The sequence below is a fragment of the Coffea arabica genome, chromosome 8c (genome assembly GCF_036785885.1).
Source record: "Coffea arabica cultivar ET-39 chromosome 8c, Coffea Arabica ET-39 HiFi, whole genome shotgun sequence".
NCBI classification, from domain to species: Eukaryota; Viridiplantae; Streptophyta; class Magnoliopsida; order Gentianales; family Rubiaceae; genus Coffea; species Coffea arabica.
Window position 1 is genome coordinate 41,448,710 of NC_092325.1, and position 20,257 is coordinate 41,468,966.

General features: G+C 37.1%; 3 protein-coding genes across 7 annotated transcripts; all 3 read right to left on the reverse strand.

The window, feature by feature from the left end:
* Positions 1–719: 719 nt before the first annotated feature.
* Positions 720–6,852, reverse strand: LOC113706967 (putative casein kinase II subunit beta-4). Of its 3 annotated transcripts, none has more exons than XM_027229079.2 (6): positions 6,537–6,852; positions 5,843–6,163; positions 4,778–4,999; positions 2,558–2,667; positions 2,316–2,481; positions 720–1,162 (listed from the first exon to the last, which is right to left on the reverse strand). In XM_027229079.2, the coding sequence occupies exons 2-6, from the start codon at positions 6,081–6,083 to the stop codon at positions 1,032–1,034; spliced, it is 870 nt and encodes a 289-aa protein (XP_027084880.1). In that variant the 5' UTR covers positions 6,084–6,163; positions 6,537–6,852; the 3' UTR covers positions 720–1,031. The 3 variants fall into 3 exon arrangements, with proteins under 3 accessions (XP_027084880.1, XP_027084879.1, XP_027084878.1); XM_027229078.2 differs by lacking the exon at positions 6,537–6,852 and adding an exon at positions 6,292–6,530 and having other exon boundaries at positions 2,558–2,652; XM_027229077.2 differs by lacking the exon at positions 6,537–6,852 and adding an exon at positions 6,292–6,530.
* A 1,085-nt stretch (positions 6,853–7,937) lies between these two features.
* Positions 7,938–11,003, reverse strand: LOC113706777 (uncharacterized). The gene is made up of 3 exons (XM_027228768.2): positions 10,637–11,003; positions 8,992–9,542; positions 7,938–8,352 (listed from the first exon to the last, which is right to left on the reverse strand). The coding sequence occupies exons 1-3, from the start codon at positions 10,827–10,829 to the stop codon at positions 8,095–8,097; spliced, it is 1,002 nt and encodes a 333-aa protein (XP_027084569.1). The 5' UTR covers positions 10,830–11,003; the 3' UTR covers positions 7,938–8,094.
* Positions 11,004–11,521: 518 nt separating this feature from the next.
* Positions 11,522–18,893, reverse strand: LOC140004068 (NAD-capped RNA hydrolase DXO1-like). 3 transcript variants are annotated; one of them, XR_011820479.1, is made up of 14 exons: positions 18,328–18,893; positions 16,834–17,069; positions 16,463–16,528; positions 16,273–16,351; positions 16,057–16,136; positions 15,940–15,963; positions 15,383–15,507; positions 14,157–14,373; positions 14,012–14,065; positions 13,497–13,543; positions 13,224–13,308; positions 12,512–12,575; positions 12,125–12,330; positions 11,522–12,006 (listed from the first exon to the last, which is right to left on the reverse strand). XR_011820479.1 is itself a non-coding variant. In XM_072063238.1 (13 exons), the coding sequence occupies exons 1-13, from the start codon at positions 18,788–18,790 to the stop codon at positions 12,227–12,229; spliced, it is 1,644 nt and encodes a 547-aa protein (XP_071919339.1). In that variant the 5' UTR covers positions 18,791–18,893; the 3' UTR covers positions 11,522–12,226. The 3 variants fall into 3 exon arrangements, 2 of the variants coding, with proteins under 2 accessions (XP_071919339.1, XP_071919340.1); XM_072063238.1 differs by having other exon boundaries at positions 11,522–12,330; XM_072063239.1 differs by lacking the exon at positions 15,940–15,963 and having other exon boundaries at positions 11,522–12,330.
* Between the last annotated feature and the right edge of the window lie 1,364 nt (positions 18,894–20,257).

Consider the following 20,257-nt stretch of genomic DNA (forward strand, 5'->3'; position numbering starts at 1 on the left):
TATAAGGCCAGGCTAATAAAAAAGTGACTTGATTCTCCGCTAGCATCCTTTTTGTTCAAAATGGCAACCAATAGCTGAGGAATATAATGTTTGCATGAGCTGTAACCGTTGGTGCAACAGTAACCTAAGACCATTACCAGGACCAAGATCCATCTTCCCTGGATATTTCAATATTCCTTCCACTAATTCGTATGGAGGCTGTACAACAGAATCCAATGACAGTTTGGCTATGACGTCTTGGCATAGGGCATCAGACTCAACTCTTTAGTAATTCCTCCACCCACAATGGTTTCATTGTTGAGAGGGCCACGCAAGAATTCATGATTGTTGGCTCAGCTTCTTCGTTCTCAATTTTCCTCGACAATGCATCTGTTACCACATTATCAGTTCCCCCCCCCCCCCTTTTTTTCCTTTGAATTTCATATTCCAAACCCAATAATTTGGCCAACCACTTGCGCTGTAAAACAGCAGTCAGTTTCTGGTCGAGAAACGCTCTTACCACCTCGTTGTGGATTAATTTGAGTTGTTTCACGTTTCCCCTTTAACATCAACATCGGAACAAGATTAAAACTTTGGTATCTCCGAAATTGATCTAACGATTTATGGTTTCCCCCGTTCTTATGCCTCTTTAGTTTGCCATACAAGCTGGTCCTATACTAACACACGGTATCTGAAAGGATACACTGTTACAAGGAAAATAAGATACACAAGAAAAGAAAGGCCAAAAAAGGGGAAATCATTCAAAATGAATTGTTTACAGCAGAGCTTGAAATCTAGGTGCTAAGCTATGAAGTAGCTTAACATGCTGATTCAATAGCACTTTTTCAGATATATTCTTCACAGCCCGTACATATGATCAACTATTTTTGGGATGCTGGGGACCTTGGAACTCAAGCTTAAGTATCTGAAGCATCAGTTCGCACATATATGAAATGACACGATTTAACTCTAATACCGGGCATCGACAAACTCCCAACTCGATACGGCAGCTTGAAAATCCCTAGTAATTCCAGCAGCATTTTGCTCCAGCTTCATGGCTTGTGGACCTTAAAACCAAAAACCCTAGGTACATAGCCCTGACCTGGTTTTTGTGGCTTCAGATTTCCGTAAGTCATCAGGAACAAATGAGGAAATGTTGTTCCGAAATAGGCTCCATCGATGTCTTGGTGAAGTCAAAAGAACGACAATAATCTGAGCATACAAAGTGCAGAATATGCAAGTATAAAATGCAGTAAACTGGTGATCAGTGCCGACAATGAGAGTTCAAGAACAGAACCAAATTTTCTAGACCTATCAGGAAAATAAAACAAAGAGGAAGACACTGACTCAACAACCATGCGTAGTGCTAATATTACACTGGCAAACAGCAATTATGTAGGCAAAATGTGATTAAAAGAAAATCTTTTGGTTAAGAGGATAAATAATTCAGAACACTCGAGAGAACAAAATCATGTGAGAATGATTTTAGTCCTTTTCAGGGTTCTTACAAGAGTGATGAGTTGAAGCAACTGGAACGAAGACTTTACATATAATAAGAAACGTTTAAATCGACTTCTCCCATTTATATATCATGTTTCTGTTAACATGCAATGGCAGAAAAGGAGGGGTCAGAGGTGCAAAACCATTAAGCTGGAGCTACTTCTGAATCCTGAGTTCTCTTCATTTAGGGTTGTGTGTTGGAAGTAATATTTCACCTGCTATTCCTTTCTTCCCTTTACACCTAGCAGCTGAATGAATGGTAGAGGATGCGCAAAGAATGGACCAACTTAAAGACCCCAACTTATAATCAGCAGATTCCTAGGTTTAATTCCTGCTGGGATGCACACCCATGAGACCCTCCAAATCTACTGGAATTGGCTCTGTATGGATGCGATCTTATCAACCATACAGTTGAGGGCACGAAATAGCCCCTCCGACCAACTTCGAGAAATTTGATTATAAAACTCATGAATTCTTCACAAAAAATTCCAAACCTAAAATTTGTAAAAATTCCACCCTTGTGCTACATTGCCCCACTAAACAGTTACAGTTTCATTTTTAACTACAGTTACCTGCAAAAACACGTACTCGATTTATTTAAAAAATAAAAGATAAGGCATTTGAAGAAGCAAGATTTCCGTAGCAGTAGTAGTAACCAAAGCAGAAACACACACATACTATTCGGCCAATATGATGTAGTAACTAACTAATGCTCACACAATAAGCAAACAAAAGCGGAACATAAAGACACTAATTGACACAAATGAATTAACCACAAGATGTTTCACATCAAATGCAACACCAAAAGAAAAATTAAAAAGAAAAAAAAAGGATACTCTCCTGAAACCTGGATCTTGGTGTGTAGATATCTTCACACTTGGGACAATAAATTTTCACTGTGCTTTGACGAGGAACATCAGATGGACCAACTGGAAGGCAAGGTTGTCCACAGCAAAACACTCTGGGGCATCTCCCAAATTCAGCATTCTTGTATTTCTCCAGCTGAAAATGACCAGATGCTGCCCCATTATTACAGCAGTGGAATGACAAACTTTTAAATGATGGAACTAATTCTCACCATAGCTGCCAATCCTTTTGTTGTCAGTATGTAGCGAACATGTATCAGGCCATAAAGCATCTCAGCTGCTGATTCAACTAATTCATTCTGTTCCTCTGTAAACATATCTCCTACAGATTAGATTAATTCCACCCTATCATTGGAATGCCAAAAGTCTATGAATCGTGAGAAAGATAACATCATCATCAATTCATAGTAAAAACAATACACACACAAACATGTATATATATATACATACATACACACACACACACACACACACACACACACACACACATATATATATATATATAACCTCAGTATGGTGTCAATTTTCAATAAAAAAGTCTAGTATAGGAGTCAAATGTCACTGTTAAACCATGAAAAATAAAGCAGTTGAAAACTAGAAAAAGACAATCTACTAGTGAGCATCTTTACTTTCATTAACCATGATCAGATAACCAGAACACAAAAATTGCTTCAGTTTATCTGGCATAATTTTTTTCCAATTGGGTTGTTTTCACATGATGTGAAACACTGCCAAATTAAGTTGATCAAGAAAAAGGCTGGTATTATAACCAGTGTCTCTCATTACATTACACCCTTTACGACAATGGAGGTTACAGACATGTCATCCAATAAATGCTACACTATTTCCCACACAGTATCAACATACTTTTTTACATCAATTAACAAAACAAAGAGAAGAGAAACATAATCTGTTGATTCCCGATCCAACTTCACAATAAAACACCAATATAACAATCATTGAACAGGTCAATACCAGATGCCCTCATGGGTGTGTTATATTTCACAAACCTTATGCTAAAATATTTTAATCGGTCAACAATTATAGGAATTACATCCTATGTGCTATAACATCTCTGTTAGCCGCTCGTATCACAAGTAAATCGAGAAAATCTTTTTCCTAACATTTATTGGAGACGATTCAATTAAGTTACATGAAAATTCTGTAAACAAATGTTGAAACACCTATGACCACGACCTAGCCTCTGTTAACTTTTTAAGTAATAGTGGCAGACCCAATAAGCAAAAGCATCTGAAAAATCCCATAACTGACTAATTATCCAGTTTGAAAATTTTATAGTATGAACATAACTAAGCAGAAACAGTAATGGCAGCAAGGCAAGGAAATCAGAAATTTCAATTAGCATACTTCCAAATGTTGAAAAATTAAATGTTTAAAGCAATTACAGAACTGGAAACAATGACAGGAGACTGTACTTTATTACTAGACAGAGCGGACTGAAAGCAAAGCCTGCTAATATATGCATTATACACATGAGACTGTACAATCGTGCGTCCAAATGATATGGGAAGAAGTAACATAAAATCATCTTCCAAATGTATATGGAAAACTGCTATATAACCTACACGTTTACAGTTCCAGACACAATATCTTTAAACTCTTTCTTTTTCTGCCTTTGTGTCAGCAGTAAGATTATTGTGGTCTTTGACTACAAAAAATATGTACCAAATATAGCATGTGAAACTGTCAGACAACTACAATGGTCAGTGTAGCCAAATAGTTTCTTGTTTCCAGATGAAATCTTGCTAATTCTTTCTTTTTCCTCTATCTTTGGGTCACAAGTAATATCATGTCACTTTTAAAATGTAGATGCTTTCTTCTCTGTTGCCTAAGCTTGAAAATGTACGGCCGAGTCATAACTAGAACGGAGGGGACCGGTACGATGCCAATCCTGAAATCGTGGATAACTCCATATCCATGACGACTCTCTTTGTCTCCGCTGATATTGGCCGATTCGAATCCATGGTGCATGGAATCGGCCAAATATCTGAGTCCACTCGGAGTTGACTCGAATGTTTTTTCAGATTGCACCTTTTATGGTATTTTATGTTTTTAGTATTTTTTTCAGATTTTTTGAAAATTTTTATGTGCTATAATGCGCGTATCACCCGATATCCAACCGATATGCCGTGATGGATCTGGAACAACCGTGACCACGCGACTGTGACCCGTGACGGCGAACCATGATTACACATTCAAAACTTAGATTCACAGTCGATTGTTGAAATCATAAGAGCGTACAGTTTGCCAGCACAATTCTCTTATCGTTTCAGTGAGTAACCTCTTTCAAACTTTGCTTTAATGAATGGTCTACACAGTTGTTGTAGCTCATATTTCAGAAATCAGTTGATTACCACCATCAATTTAATCATATGACAGAACGGCATGACAGAACGGCATGACAAACTTACCATGAGAAGACTCGACATCCAGAATCAAATCAAGAGCATAGTCATAATAGGGAACTTGGCTGCTTAAACCACAAAGGTTAAAATCATCTTGAATGTAATCATCATCAACTTCACAGAAAAACTCATTGCCACGAAGATTGCAAAACCATGATATCCAAGATGTGTCTTCTCCATCTGAACCACTAACATCTGACTCTTCACTGTCCGTTTCTGATTCCTCAGCTGTCAATCAAAGCTGTCAGAACTGGAATTAGCTAGATGAACACTGAATATAATCCCAAACAAATACATTACTACAACCCAATTATGTATCATCACATTCTTCTTGTTAACAAAAGTAAATTACATTTAATAGGATGATAAATAGATTACAACAAAAATAGCAAAACACATGCAGTTAATGACAAAGAGGTCTAGCGCCTCAGAATCAAGAGATGAACTTAACAATTACAAAAACAAGAACAAGTTAAGGAAGGAAAAAAAGAGAGGCAGCCACCCGGATGAACATTTTTAAGCAATGCAAGATGGAATTAAAGAAATGCAATTAAACGACTAAAGAAAATGGAAAGAAGCAAATAAAATAGAGCAGAGGGGAGGAAAAGCTTTCTTAACCATTTAGTGGTTTTCATTGACTCAGAATGACAGTCAGATTCTTACCATCTCTTTACCTAACAACTCCCATTTCTCACCTTCTAAACAACACAGCCCCCAAAGAAAGAAAATAAAAACAATCACTTATCAGTATTTTCCCTGTTTGTACCAATTTCGTATTTAACAAGAGTAATCCACTGCTGAGCAATTTCTGTTATCAAGCTGCACGAGCCTTTCCAACTAAACATTAGCAGTTCAAAGCACACAAAACCTTATTCTTGAAGGAGCAAACAATCTTAACACTGCTTAAATACAAATATCCCACAGCATCGTCAATTCACTCTTCAGAAGCTCGAAATTCACAAAGAATGAAGAAAAATCCAAAATTTCGTACACAATGCACACACATAGACACTAAAAACCACAAATTTAGCCAGTAACAAAAGCACATTATGGCAGACAAGAGAGACAGACCGTCAGAGGCTTTGGCGTCCTTGAAATGGTGATTGTCACTGTTAGTCTTAAACATGGACGACGAGCGATGATGATCTTTCCCGTTAAGAGCCCTGCCGGTGGCAGTGGTAGTGGTGGTCACCGACGTAGACGGCGAGGATCGTTCGAGATGTTTATCTAATGCTTCATTAATCCGCTTCCGATCACCCTCCAACACAAATCCAGCCGGCACTGCTTTCGACCCTCCACCTCCCCTATACATCTTCTTCTCCTGCTCCCCTTCTTCTCCGCCGCCGTTGTTCCTCTTCCTCTTCTTCTTCTCTACGCCGTCGTTTTCTCGTACTAATAAACAGAAACAATAGAATTAAACAAAAAAAATCTGAAGAGAGAGAGAGAGAATTAGGGTTTTGGAAAAAGGGGAGGAGAGAGAAATGAGAGAGAGAGAGAGAGAGAGAGGGAGCTCAGCTAACCCATTCCCCTTTATTTTTGTTTCTCACTCTAGAATTCGTTCATTTTTGGGCAGATTTTTCAGATTTATCTAATCTAACATTGTACAAAAGCGACTCTGTGTATTAGTGCGTGTTTTTGTCTGTGCCTTTTTATATACAAATGCGTGTGACTGTATGTATATTCTGATTGTGCCCTAGTGTGTGACTGTGTGAGAGAGAAAGCCAGAGAGAGAGAGAGGGGGGGGGGGACGGAGAGAGAGAAAGACCGTGGGAGAGTGGAAAGACAGTGGGAGAGCTGGATGTCCTGTAATATACCGGCGGGAACAGGCAAAGCTAGGTTCTGCTCAGTCTTTTTTTCCTTTTTCCTTTTTTTTTTTTTGCACCCCGCCGGGTGGTGGGGATGTGGTTGGCGGATGGGAAGGCTGGTCCAATGGAATATTTTCTGCCGATGCTTAATCATTTGATGTAAATTGATTACAAGTCACAAAAAGATCAATAATATGTTTTGATTGCCAATTGCCAATCACAAAAGATCAATAATGTTTACAATTTCGAATTAATGAAAAATAGGTACGTAGTTGAAGAATGAAATTTTTAGAAAAATAATATATTAATTAGAAAAGGTATATATATAAATATAAAAAAAGGTTATGCGTGTTAGAAGTGCATATACATAATAGGTGTGAATTGAACGTGTTAACGATCAAATATTAAACATTCATTACAAAAGCTTAATAATATATATATATATATATATATATATATATATATATATATATATATATATATAAGTTCTGGCATTAGATTTCATTTCATTATTTAATTCAAGTATTTAAAACTTCCTGTGGTTTCACTGATTACAGTTGCCAAATACAAATTTCAATTATTGAGAAAAAAAAAAATTGGAGTACCATCCATCCAACAGAATAGAATTCCTGGTATCATATAATTTCCTACAATGTAAACGAAAAAAGCTTGAGAAAAGGTAAAATTTGTACATTTCCATCCTAATTTCACACGCCATTAATTAGTCACTATTGCACTCATGTTTAAACGCTTACAAAGTAGTATGAGTATGAGAGAGGAAGATGACATGATTTTGCTGCTCAGCTTTTCACCCAATGGAGAAGATGAACTTTTTCACCGCCTAGTGTAGGCAAAAAGTCGTCTGTCCCCTTGACGAACAATATAGTAGTGTCATCTAACTCATATGGCTCAAGATTGGGGTATGTAATGTACCAAAGAATAATAGGTATCTAATTCAAACTTGTTGCTTCAAAGACTCGGAACTTGCAAGTATCTTTTGTTAGAAACATGAATGCTTAGTTAGTATGACTGAACGAACACTAGCAGCTGCAGGCAGAAGGGCAAGTAGAACTCAAGAATGTGCCGCCCTGCTTCATGTGAGCTCTAACTAATGGAGTTCTGGCAAGAATTGACAGATATTGGCAGGGGGTTATGCTATATTTACAAGCCCATAGTAGTGTGTGTGCACAGTTTCTAACACACATGACTCATGACTTGCAACAATCAATGCACAGCCATTTTAGTAAATTAGTATTTAAACTTCATGATCAAAATTGCTCTCTCCAACTTGCTAAAATTACCAAAGCGATAGACCAGAACTAACATGGACCGGATCGCTGACTTGACTTCACCCAAAAAAGTAAACAAACAAAGGATTACATAATTACATAAGCAAAGTCACAGAATAGGAACATATTAGAGAGAGAGAGAGAGAGAGAGAGAAAGAGAGAGAGAAGAGGAACGTATTGAGGGTGCGGTAACTCATACGGCAACTTCCTACTCTGAATAACATTTTATTCAAACGTCATCGAAATACTTCTCTTCTGCATCATCATTTGCTTCTTTCATCCAGTGATCATCTAAACTCTCATCCTCATCAATTTTCGAATAATCCATATGCTGATGATCTTCCCCTGATAAAAATTTTTGCTTCATGATGTAGATAAACTGGTCCATGCGATCTTGCATCTCTTCCAAGGATAAACTTTCCTCCTCAGCAGGTTTACTCGCTGTGGGTTGTCCATTATTTCCAGCTGAAATATCATCTATGGGCACCTGAATATTTTTACACACACAAATCCAGTAGATAAGAATCACATCAAGAATCTGCTACTTAAATTGAACAAGGTTCCAGTCATCTAATGACTTATTAGACAAATAGGGTCGCATTAGGAGTTGTACACCATTGTTGCGACCGATCTATTAATAGTCCCTCTTAACTCAAATTTCAGAATGAGATCCAACATAACTGCAAATTAAGTACTCATCATATATACCAGAATAGCTGCTTCCTCTACAAGACCTAGATGACTAAACTCCGAATTATCAGAGGCTGTAGGAAGAAGGGTGAATTTTTTGATAAGCTCAAGTAAAATTATTCAAAAAAAAAGGAAAATTTAAAATGCTTCAAAGTTGCTGGCAGACCATAAAAGTCATTGCCCCGATTTCATTGACACATAGCCAAACATACCAAGACTAGACTTGTACAGGGAAAACATTTCATTTAGAATGCTAAAAACATAATACATTAAAAGTTGTAGCACAAAAACCAATCTAATCAAGTACTCATCTTTCTCCATTTGAGCAGTAATCAAGAAATTTGGTTAGAAATATCTGAATTCTGATAATATTCGATTTAAAGAAGGTAAAGAACATACGGTAAAAACAAAAATTATTCAAGAGAAGCATAATTACCTCCTGAACTTGTGAAGTCCCATTACCAACACGAGTCTTCATGTATTCTCTCTCATCGTTATTGCCACCTTCTTCCTCTTCTTCCTCTTCTTCTGATTCTGATTCTGATTCCGATTCTGATTCTTCCTCTTCTTGTGCTTCCTCATTACCCACCCAATCTCTCTCGGCAACACCTAGCCGCTGCTGCTCCCCCCTAATTTTCTGAACTAGCATTGCCTCCTCAGAACGCCTCATCAAAGTTTCTGACCACCTCTCCCCAGGCCTAGCCATGCTCCTCCCACTAGGATCCTGAAACTTCCCTACAAACTCATGGTGCAGGTAAGGCTCTCTTTCCCTCATTTCATCCTCCGAGAAATACTGCCCATCACTAATTAATTTATCTAAATATGCCAGCCTTCTATTCTTAATTCTTGTAGACCTAGACTTCAACTCCTCCGCTGTTGGACTAAGCACACTTCGTAAGTGATTTAAATGCCAATTGATCTCATAATCACCTTTTAAAACATCAAATTCCATAAGCTCATCCGGTGTTAACTCTGATCCATATCTCTCTGCAACAAAAAATAACGAATCACGTGAGCAACTCCAAAAATATTACCACCAGGCCAGAAAAAATAAGTGTAATTTTTCAGCACGCGTGACATTTTAAAATCCAAGAGCTCGTGTAGTTACAGGTGGAGCAACAGCAGGAGCAATGGGGGCAGTTAGAGAAGGGGTGTTCTTACCCAAGAAATACGAGATCTTTAAAGATCTAAGTGAAGTCTTAAGAAGTATGAAGTCTTCAAAAATCTATGTGCAGCTGACCGCCACTGCGAACTACTTAAATGAGAGTATAATTCACATAGGCTTGCAAGTAAATTAGTAGGTGTCTTTTAGTGATTCTTCTTTTTAAGCATTGCACCTTAAATTGCTGACAAATTATTTTATCAAGTTCATTATTAAATGCAGCAACTTTTTTTAGCATTGAATCTCTTTTATTATGACTAATTTGATAACTTTAGGAACATCAGAGTCCCTGCCTTTCTAAAACAGCAAAAGTAAGCTCAAACTAAATTTTGATGTGGCTATTCGGGCATGACAGCTTGAAATCCTTCCTAAATGATAATGTTCATCTCGGACGAAGAGGGTTAGGGAGAAGGAACCAGAAAACAAGAAACAAGAGGATCAACAAAGAGGAAGCCAGGAGAGGAGAATGGAGACATTAAACAAAACACAGTTCAAAGTCTGAATTAAACAACATTTTTTAGTCCTAGATTAGATTCAATTCCTGGAATGACCTCTTCTATAATTTCTCTTAAGTGATAGGCGACAACCTAATTAAACCACAATCAAATTTACTTTAGTATTTCCACCAATAGTAGTAGTAACTTTTACCATTCACTCCCATCCGGTGCACCAGTACTTCACTTTATTTGTTAAATTGCTAAAGCTAAAAGAAAATTGGTCATTTGACTATAATATCAGAGCATCAAATTATCATACTTCATCTTAACCAAGTACTAAATGATTTCATTCCATTGACAAATTGCATGATAACTTTCTAAAGCATGAATTTTTCACATATTACGAAATAAGTATATATAAAAATGACAAATTGGATCACTATTTACGAATAATACTATAGAATTAAAGTGAACATGCATACCTAAGAAAACTGCGGCGTCACGAGAGAGTAGGTCAAGGAGGAGGGACTGGCGTTGGGCGGCGGTGGTGGCTGAGGGTTGGATTGCTCGAGGAAAGTACAAATTATCGAGCTTGGATAGTCTCGCGGACATGTTATTCATGGATTCGCTGCTCAGCCTCCCAGTCGAGGTCGGCGTCTCCTCCGCCTGCACCATCTCTGGTTGAAGATGGAAAATTACAGAACCCTAATTCTGCGTTAATCTTTAGTCCAAAGACTCTTTTGTTGAGGTAGCCAACCGAGAGACTGAATATCAGTGAAACGAGAATGAAGAAAGCGAGCTTTGTATATACATATATATACACACACACTAACCGCCATTGCAGTGGAAGAGGGGGGGGGGGGGGGGGGGGCTGGGGGAGAATCGGGAATTTAACTTCTCCTTTGGCACGTGCTCGTCACGTGATTCTGATATTGGAACTTTTCCCCTCTTTCCTTTTCAGAAACAAATCTACTGTTTGGATTCAAGAGTTTTTCAAAAACTAATTTTTTAAATATTATTAAAATTTTTAAAAAGTACTTTAAAATATAATCTAAATTTTTTTTTAATATTTAAAAGATATCTCAAAATATATTCTAAAAACTCTCCTATTCTTAAATATTCCAAAATATTTTCTAAAATATATTATAAAAATTCTGCTACAGTAAAACTTTTCAAAAATACTCCCAAAAACAGCTAATCCAATATCAGAAACAATACAATACTAGTGGATTTGTTTGGATTGAAGGTTATTTGAAGATAATTTTTTGTAGTAATAAATATTTAGTGTAACTACTTTTTAATATGACGCATATGATATTAAAAAAGAGGAAAAAAAGGATTGAGAAGTATACTTTGTGAATAATAAATCCCACTATCAACATTCAATAGTTTTCTATTAGATGATGATACCTAGAAATAGACAAGCCTTGAATTGAGATTACTGTCCCCTCCTTTACAAATTTTAATAGCAAAGCGAAACCCCATATCTAACCAAACAGTTATGATGGAATGATAGATACATCACTAGTATCATAAACAAAACAACATCCATTCCAAAGTTCAAGAAAAAGAATCTAAGCTCAAAAGCTATCAAATTAAAATCTCTCCACACGTGTAGTTTGACAGCTTGTAGACCAGAAACTGGCAGACTCCTATCCTTGTGCAATCTACTACTTTCTGGGGCTCATTTCCAGATGCGCGCCTTAAGCCAGAAAGGACGAGAATAGTAGTAATTTGGTAGTGATGTCGCAGAATCTTCAATGTATTTGTGCATTTTATGATGCGAGAACGGTAAAATTCTCCAGTTATGTCACGGAGTTCCCAGCAATCAACTCTGTAGCGCTGGCAGTATCTGCAAATTGGGTCATTGCAGTTCAAGCATACAACAGACTACATTATACCACTTCGTTTGGGAAGTGGAGGAGGTAAGAACGAGAAAACAGAAAATTTTGATACAAGTTTCAAAAGACCTCTCCATTCCGTTTTAACATGATAGTACTAAAGCAGTTTTCACCACAGTTTGTATAATTATCTTGCAGTCTACTTTTGTAGTCTATGAGGTCATTGGGTGGTCATAATTGGTCGACATGGTCAGTGATTGCATCTGGACAAGAGTCTGCTTGCAAAAGCTCCAGGCGTGTGAACGGCGGAGCAAACTGTAAAATGTAGTCTTCATCTGAAACCAAATAATTAAAGACCAATTAACTGTCTGGAACAAGCATTTTTTTATTGCTGATATCACAAACAAAAAGGCAGACAATCTTGAAAGGCTTCTTCAACATTTCCTCCTTCCATCTATTACCTCAGCAACCAAATAAAAACTTCGAATTGAATTAAAAGCATTAAGATGTTCTTACTCTCTTTGACTGTTCCATAAAGCCAGCATAACACCTCATCAGCAAATGCCAGGCACACTCCACCCTGCCAAGCCCGTTATTACAGTCAGGAATAAACAATTACATCCAGCCATGAACATCGTCATTTAATTGCCATCTTTGCAAAATACAAGGGCCCAAAAAGAAGAGGGGGGTGGGGGGGGGGGGCTGCCCACACAGTTCATGATGAGGGTCGTAAAAATGATGTGATATCACGAATTAATGAGGACTGTAATTTTATTTTCTACATGAAATGCAGCATTTTCCCAGCTCATTGCTGTTAACTAGACTGAGTGGTGACAAAACTCCCAATCATATTTTCATCACAAAGAATATTTCCTCCCCCCCCCCCCTCAACAGCAGGTGGGAAACTCCAACCAAAACTCCAAAAAAGAGTGAAAGGGAAAATGGGAGATATAATTTGAAGGAAACATGAATGAGCAAAATCAAATTCTCTTCTGTTTTTCTTTAACTGGCTCAAGTCACAGGATATGGTGATACCTTGACATATGGCTAGCAAAAGCCAAATTCATAACTTCTGCAACACCTTAAGCTGAGCTATCCAATTTGGCATTAAATTCATTTTCCAGTGGACGAGATACACAAGTCATGAAATATCATGAGGGTGCATTTAAATTACAACCTCAGAAAAATACTAATCAAATGATGAGAATGAAAGACTGGCATACCCTACCTGCCAGTAATTCTTCATTTTTACTCTTCCTGTAACCTCTTTGGTTCTTAGTCTTTCTGTTCGGACAAGTCGGCCACCATCATCTCTGAATCAAGAAAATATTATGAAACTAATCAATATCACTTGTGTTCTACCATGGTTTATTTACCTTCAGAACCTACTACTAGCTAATGAAACTGCATGCAGTAAGCTGTCTCTTTTTGCAGCTTGGAAAGATGGAGAAAAGATGTTATCCAACAAGAAAGGACAAAACCATTGTATCACATGAATTACCTAAATCCAATAACGATATAAGGTACACCAGCTAGAAAGGACTGGATCTGCAAGATGAGAGATAAAATTGCTTACATAAAGTCAAACAAGTTGAAAGACTACTAATCACGACATATACCCAAAATCTTAAACAAAAGAATCACGAATTTATCAGGAATGAGATCACTTTTACTTTAAAAACCAAAAGAAACAAAAGAAAAAAAAAAGCACAAAAGAATCAGCTATTGAGAAACTACAAATGAAAGGACAATGCTGAAAAAAAAGGATAATGCTCATACGAAATGACTACAATAAACGCTCTGTCTCAATAGTGCAACTTAGCTGTAAACACAAAAATGTAAGCTCATACAACTTCCACAAAGTATACACACATCACCAGACAAGAAATCCATCATAAACAAAACAAGCAGATTTTGCATTCTTATGTACATGTTAACCACAAAAAGTAAATACATTAGCAGACAACAACTGACAACTAGAAACAGGACACAAAATCCATACCAATGAATACATACCCAGAACTTAAGTAATTTTTCCCTCTCAAATCTTTCCTCGGTATGATAATCCAGCTGTAGACAGCAGATGAGATATGAAATTACATCAAAAATACTAAGGAAATGAAAGAGGAAAAGCAAAACACAATTCCATCAGACTTAGCACCTCACGACTTGTCTTCAGTTCTACATAGAACCTCCTTCCATCATCAGTGGAATCACAGCAATCCATTTCAGCGCCCATCAATATGCGATGTGCTCCCAACTTGGTTTTAAGTACAGAACAATACTCAACATTTGCATCAACATGATGAATCCCTTCTCCATCGCCTCTAGTTGGATCTTCTGTAGCAAGGCTCTCAAAGCAGTAGCCCCAGTAACATCTAATTCAAGAAATGGCAGAAAGACTTTAGAAATATACAGTGGAGAAGAATGAAGAGGTGAAAGGCATGGCTCGGGTAGTAATCAAGTTATTCAGAAGTGCTGGTAAGGCAAATTCAACACCCCGCCCCCTTCCCCCCCCCCCCCCCCCCCCCCACAAAAGAAAAGGGAGAAGAAGAGAGAATGGTTTAAGTCCGAGACAAGTCCAAAAATGTCACCTCTAAAGTCGAGAAGCATAGGAGAGCCTATATCTAGCCAATCCTCCCTTATCTTACCACATTTGCACTACAACTACAAGAATTATTAGTGTTGTTATTTATGTTTTGCCCATGGAAGATCACTGTGATGGTGTTAGAGATACATTTAAAAACCGATTTTGCACATATTGGCACCTGTACATATTCATGTATAGACCACAGAGAGAGAACCAAGTCTTGATGATTTTAGTCTAACAGCTCTGACAGGACAACAAGAATGGTAATCTTATCAATTAAGGGAGTTTTATATTAACTTCTTTTTCTGTCTTTACGTAAATTACATCAAACAAACCAAATTAATCCAAATGAAATAATGAATCAGCATATAATCCTATCACTTGGAAGCAAATCTCTGTATCAAGTTCCACTATTGTATTTCCATCTGCAAATAAAACATCACATCAACGTCTTGCCAAGAAACTAAATTTCCAGACTAACTTCCATGTCTGTGTGCTGATTCTCAGTGATTTAACTCCTGTTCTACTTCATTCTGCACAAAACCCTGCCTAAAAGAAAGCCAAGACAAAAAATTTTCTGGCCAGCATTGAACTCAAAATATGACTTTGGCATTCAGGATCACAACAGCACAAGAAGAACAAGAGGTAACAGTGTCCAAATATTGAGGTGGCACCCATCCATCTTAGATAGGCACCCACACCAGAAAAAAGTGAATTCTAGACATCCCCAGACTTTCTGATGAGAAACAGAGAAGTTAAAGCCATGAATGATTTAATAATGATAAAGAAAAATTTACCTTCGCCGCTCCAGCTCGCTTTGTGGCCTTTCTGGCAATTTATGCACGTCAAGATACACAACACCGTTCCTTTTATGTACCCCCATCTCCCAAGGTTCATGCCTTATATAAGCAGTAGCCAATATCTACAAATTAATGAAATCATCTGTCAAGTAGCCACATAGTGGTCCATCGAATAAAATGGCTTGTAACTTGTATCATTTGATCAACATCACAGCCATGCAGTTACACTCATCAGAATATTAAACCTATATTCTAACATAACCTTAAAGCAACACTGATGAAAAATAGTCTAAGGAATGTTTCATACATTAATCAACAATGAAATGACCAGATCTAATCCAAAACCAGAACAACAAAATGTTTCATATCATGGTAACTTTATTCTAAAATGCGCATCAATGACAAAATTTGATTCCATATTATCTAAAATGGGAAGAACATCTTTCATCTCATCCTTACTTCATTTTAAAATGCAAATCGATGACAAATTTTGCTTAGATCTTTTTGAGAAGTAGGAATAGTATTTTAACCAGCTACTAAAAATAACTACTTACCTTATTAAGGTTGTTGCGATACGTCTGCCACAAGAATAAAGAGAAAGGAACACATTATGTTATCTGCCTTTGAAGTATATTTGCAATAAAATGCTTGATTAAGTGCAGATTTCTCACCACAAAGTGCATGTTTTGAAGTGGTATGTTTTTACTTCTTATGCAAGCCAGAAGATCACCAAAGCCCTCAGAGCCTAGATCTGAAACAATACCATCACATATCAAGCATCAATTATTGGCAGCGCATAAATGTTACAAATCCTAAAAGATATCTCCAGCGGTTTGAATCTTATGATAAAAAATTTCCATGTTATACACATTTCCTTGTAAGCTAACCTTTCTTTGGAATGAAAGTATCAAAACCTTCATTCAGGTCAAACCCAATATCTTGAGTAATGAGACGCTTAAATAGTCTCTGAAAATTGTCAAGAAAGAAGCAATTTACATCAGCTAAACATCATCATCAAATATTCAAAACCAGACCTACTGCTAAGAAAAAATTAAAACTGTCAAAAGAGAGGTTTACCAAACTACGGTCATCAAAGAAGACTTCCCCACCTTCTATGCGACTATAGCAAGCCAGCTCGCAAGGCTATATTTAATCACAAAATCAGACAAAGAACAAAACCAATCAGATAATCTCGTTTCATGTAACACGCGAAAGAAGGGCAAACAACTCTTCTCCCAATTTATTTCACTGGATCTCAAGCTGGGAATGGCAGACAAATAGGGATACAACAAATTATTAGAAGGGCAAGCATCTTAACATGGCCAAATCCAGATATTAATGTCCACAAAACAACTAACAGAAATCGAAGTTATATGTTTCTATTCTCAGAACCAGAGTACTTCAAACCAAGAAAACTTGACGACACTAAAGAAGGAAAGTTAAATTACCTCCTGAAATGCTATGCATTTTCTTGCTAATGTTTGTTCACTCTTTGAAAATTTTAACTCAGAAATGAAGCGTTCATCACGAGGGGCATTAAAGAACTTTGGGCCACCAAAGTTGGGTCTTTGAGGATAAGGCCCAGGTCGAGGAAGCAGGCCAGGTCCTCGGTTGTTGTGCTGCCAACGGCCACGTCCAAAACCCCCTCTCATATGGTTGTTCGTATTACGTATTGCAGGCAAAACTGCACATTAGGAAATTGAGTAATAACCATCTAGAACATCATTGAACTTATTATTCTTCTTTTCGAATTTTCCAAGCATGTCCATGTTTGCCTTTTTCAACTTTGACAAGAGGGCATGATAGGGGCCTTAGGGATTAGAGGAAGGAGAGAGACTGATGTAGAGGTTAAAACCATAATGCTGGCTCAAAAAAATTCAGATTTTCCTAATCACACATAAGATAGCAGATTAAATGCATTCCTAAAATCAGCAGAATAAAATATAAATACTTAGGATTGCAACAATTTTGATGCCAATGCACCAATCCACTCATCATACATTGTAAATCCAATTATTGAATGATAAGAGTTCTGCTAAAAGCTCCAATTTCCAGAACACAGATAAAGCTCTTAACTTGATCTTGAGCAATACAACTTCAGATATATTTTAGACAACCATCGAACCAACCACAGCAGTCAAAGAACCAAACACGAAGTTGATAAAAACACCAGAACTTTGATAGCTAATAAAAGTACTACAACTTAAAGAGATGCAATCTGTATTTTGCATTGCGAAAAAAAACCCGCCAATAAGATCACAAACTCGCAAACTTGAATATATTTTAGCCGATCATCACAAAGATCAAAGCAATGAAATAACCAAATAGGGGGTTGATAATAATAGCTGGCATACATTCAACTAGAGAAAGCTCACAATCATACAGTATTTTAGATAGCAAATTCACAAAAGAAGTCTTGCAACTAGGATCGCGCTCTCAGTTGGCCACCCTGTCCCACCCAAAAAGGGGAAAAAAAAAACCAACACTATTGAATGCAGAGGCTGCATGCGTCATATTATCCAGCCAATAAACCAGAATATGCAGCCAAACTCATCTAGCGGAACATTCACAGTTTTGTACAGCAGATTATGCTGTCAGACCCGTCCACCGCATGCCAAAAAGACCCAAGCGAAAAGAGAAAGGCATGCACTTTCCCAGCTCAATGTACAACCCAACTGATGTAAACACTCAAAAATGAAGACCCCAACAGCAGAAACAGTCCAAAATCTCAACTTTAATCCATCACAAGGTCCAACACTCAAAAACCCTACCAAAATCTTCCAAAAAGCAATCAAACCACAAAAAAACACACACACACACACACACTCCAGACAAAATTAACAGAAGATGCCCGAGATCAACTTATCAGCTTCCAATAAACCAAACAAATTTACTGATGCAAAGGGTGTAAAAAAAAACTAACATAAAAAAGGAAAAATTACCATGAACTGGGTAGGGACTATTAACAGGGGTTTTTCCATAATCCTCGTTATCCGACCCAAAAAGATCCTTGTCATCTTCCTCCTCATCCAAATTCTCATAATAATTTTCTTTACCACAATTATTATAATTCGTATCACTACTCTTATTATGATTAACATTACTGTTATCCCGCGACCTCACTTCTCCGCCATCGTTCTCGTTATCTTCCTCGCTTGAGCTGCTGCTTCTGCTGTGATTAGACGACGACGACCGAGAAGACGAGGCGGCCGATGAGGAGGCGCCGGCGGAGGAGGAGGCCGAGGAGGAAGCGCCGGAGGATGAGGCCCCGGAGGAAGACGATGATTGGCGGGCTTGTTTTTGTTCGTGTTCTTCATCTTTCTCGACGTCGTCGTTTCGGTAGTTTTGGTCGTCGTCATCGTCTTCCTCGCCGAATAAGTTCATTGCCTGCTGTGCAAAGTCCATTACAGGTTGTTCTGTGACTGCTGAGTTGAGTGCAAAGGAGAGACCGAAGAGATTCTATGAAACCACTGAGCAGTAGAAACAACTTTTCCTTCCGCTGCCAGATCCCTCTTCTTTAAGTTATGGTTTTCTTTTCTTTTTGGTATTTTTTTTAAAAAAAAAAACTTTTACTATTTGTTAATATGGCTCTTGAGTTACCAATTTCTAGATGGATTTTTTGACGAGTTTTAAATTTTTTTTAATCTTAATTTTACTATAATCTCGAGCTCAAGCAAACGAGCATTTATTGAACCAAATTTAATGGTTTTCTTTTCCATCTTTTTTTTTGGGCTGAAAAGTTTACTTGTTAACTCAAGTTACTAATATTATTAGCATTAAGGACACACTCAATGTGTGTGTAATTTGAAAATAATTGAAATGGATTAATATTATATGAATTTTATTTTTCACATAAATACGATTATATAAATTAATTAACGAGCTTTGATTTATAAGGCTATAGTAATTTGGTAGTTACAATACTTGAGATGGTTATGGATATGATTAGAAACTTAAGTTAAAAATTTAGTAGATAAGTCCATCAGATTTCCAAGTGAGTTTATAAACTTAATGAACATGAATGTTGTTTATTTCGAATGAATTATCCAAAGAAGGAGCTATCACCAAAATGAGTTTAATTCAGGGATCGAATAGATTAGTTAAAAAACTACCGTTGAAAAAGAGATGCAAATATTCACTTCACTAGACCAATAACAGAATAAACTGACAATTAACCCTCCAACTAAGAATCAGAATATGCACGTCAATAAGGGCGTCAAAGGGTCGGGTATAAATTTTTTCGGGTTTGGATTGAAAAATAATTCCAATACTCGGGATCCGGGTTTGGATCCGTTTACTCTAATAAAAACGGGTCAAATACGAAATATAGGATTCCGACCTGTATTCGACCCGAAGCCGAACAATATATATGAATAATTATAAAATATAAATATTTCTAAATACATTCTTCTTTCACTAAATTAACAATTTAATAATGACTTAGTAGATTGATTTATGATTAGTTTTGGACTGACTATTGCGAGTTATTTGTGATTCAATTTTGTAATTTGATTTGTTTAAGTTTAGAAATTGGATTTGTGATTGATTTTGAATTTAATTTACGAATATTTAAATTTGAGCCTTTTAGATCCGGACCAGTCCGGATCCAACGTGAATCCGTCGAACCCGGATCTGAGACTCTAAAGTCAAGACCCGTCCGGTATACGGGTCGAATCCGAATCTACTACATAAAAAGGGAGGTCTTGGTTCAAAATTTTCAATTTCGACTCGAACTCAACCCATTAACACCCCTACACGTCAGACCTCCAAAGCTTCCATCAGACCTTCAAATCAGTAACGCTTTTTCCTCGTTGGCTTATTCTGAAGTCTCTAGTGAAAATATGCACTAGCAAATGCTATTGTATTGAGTAT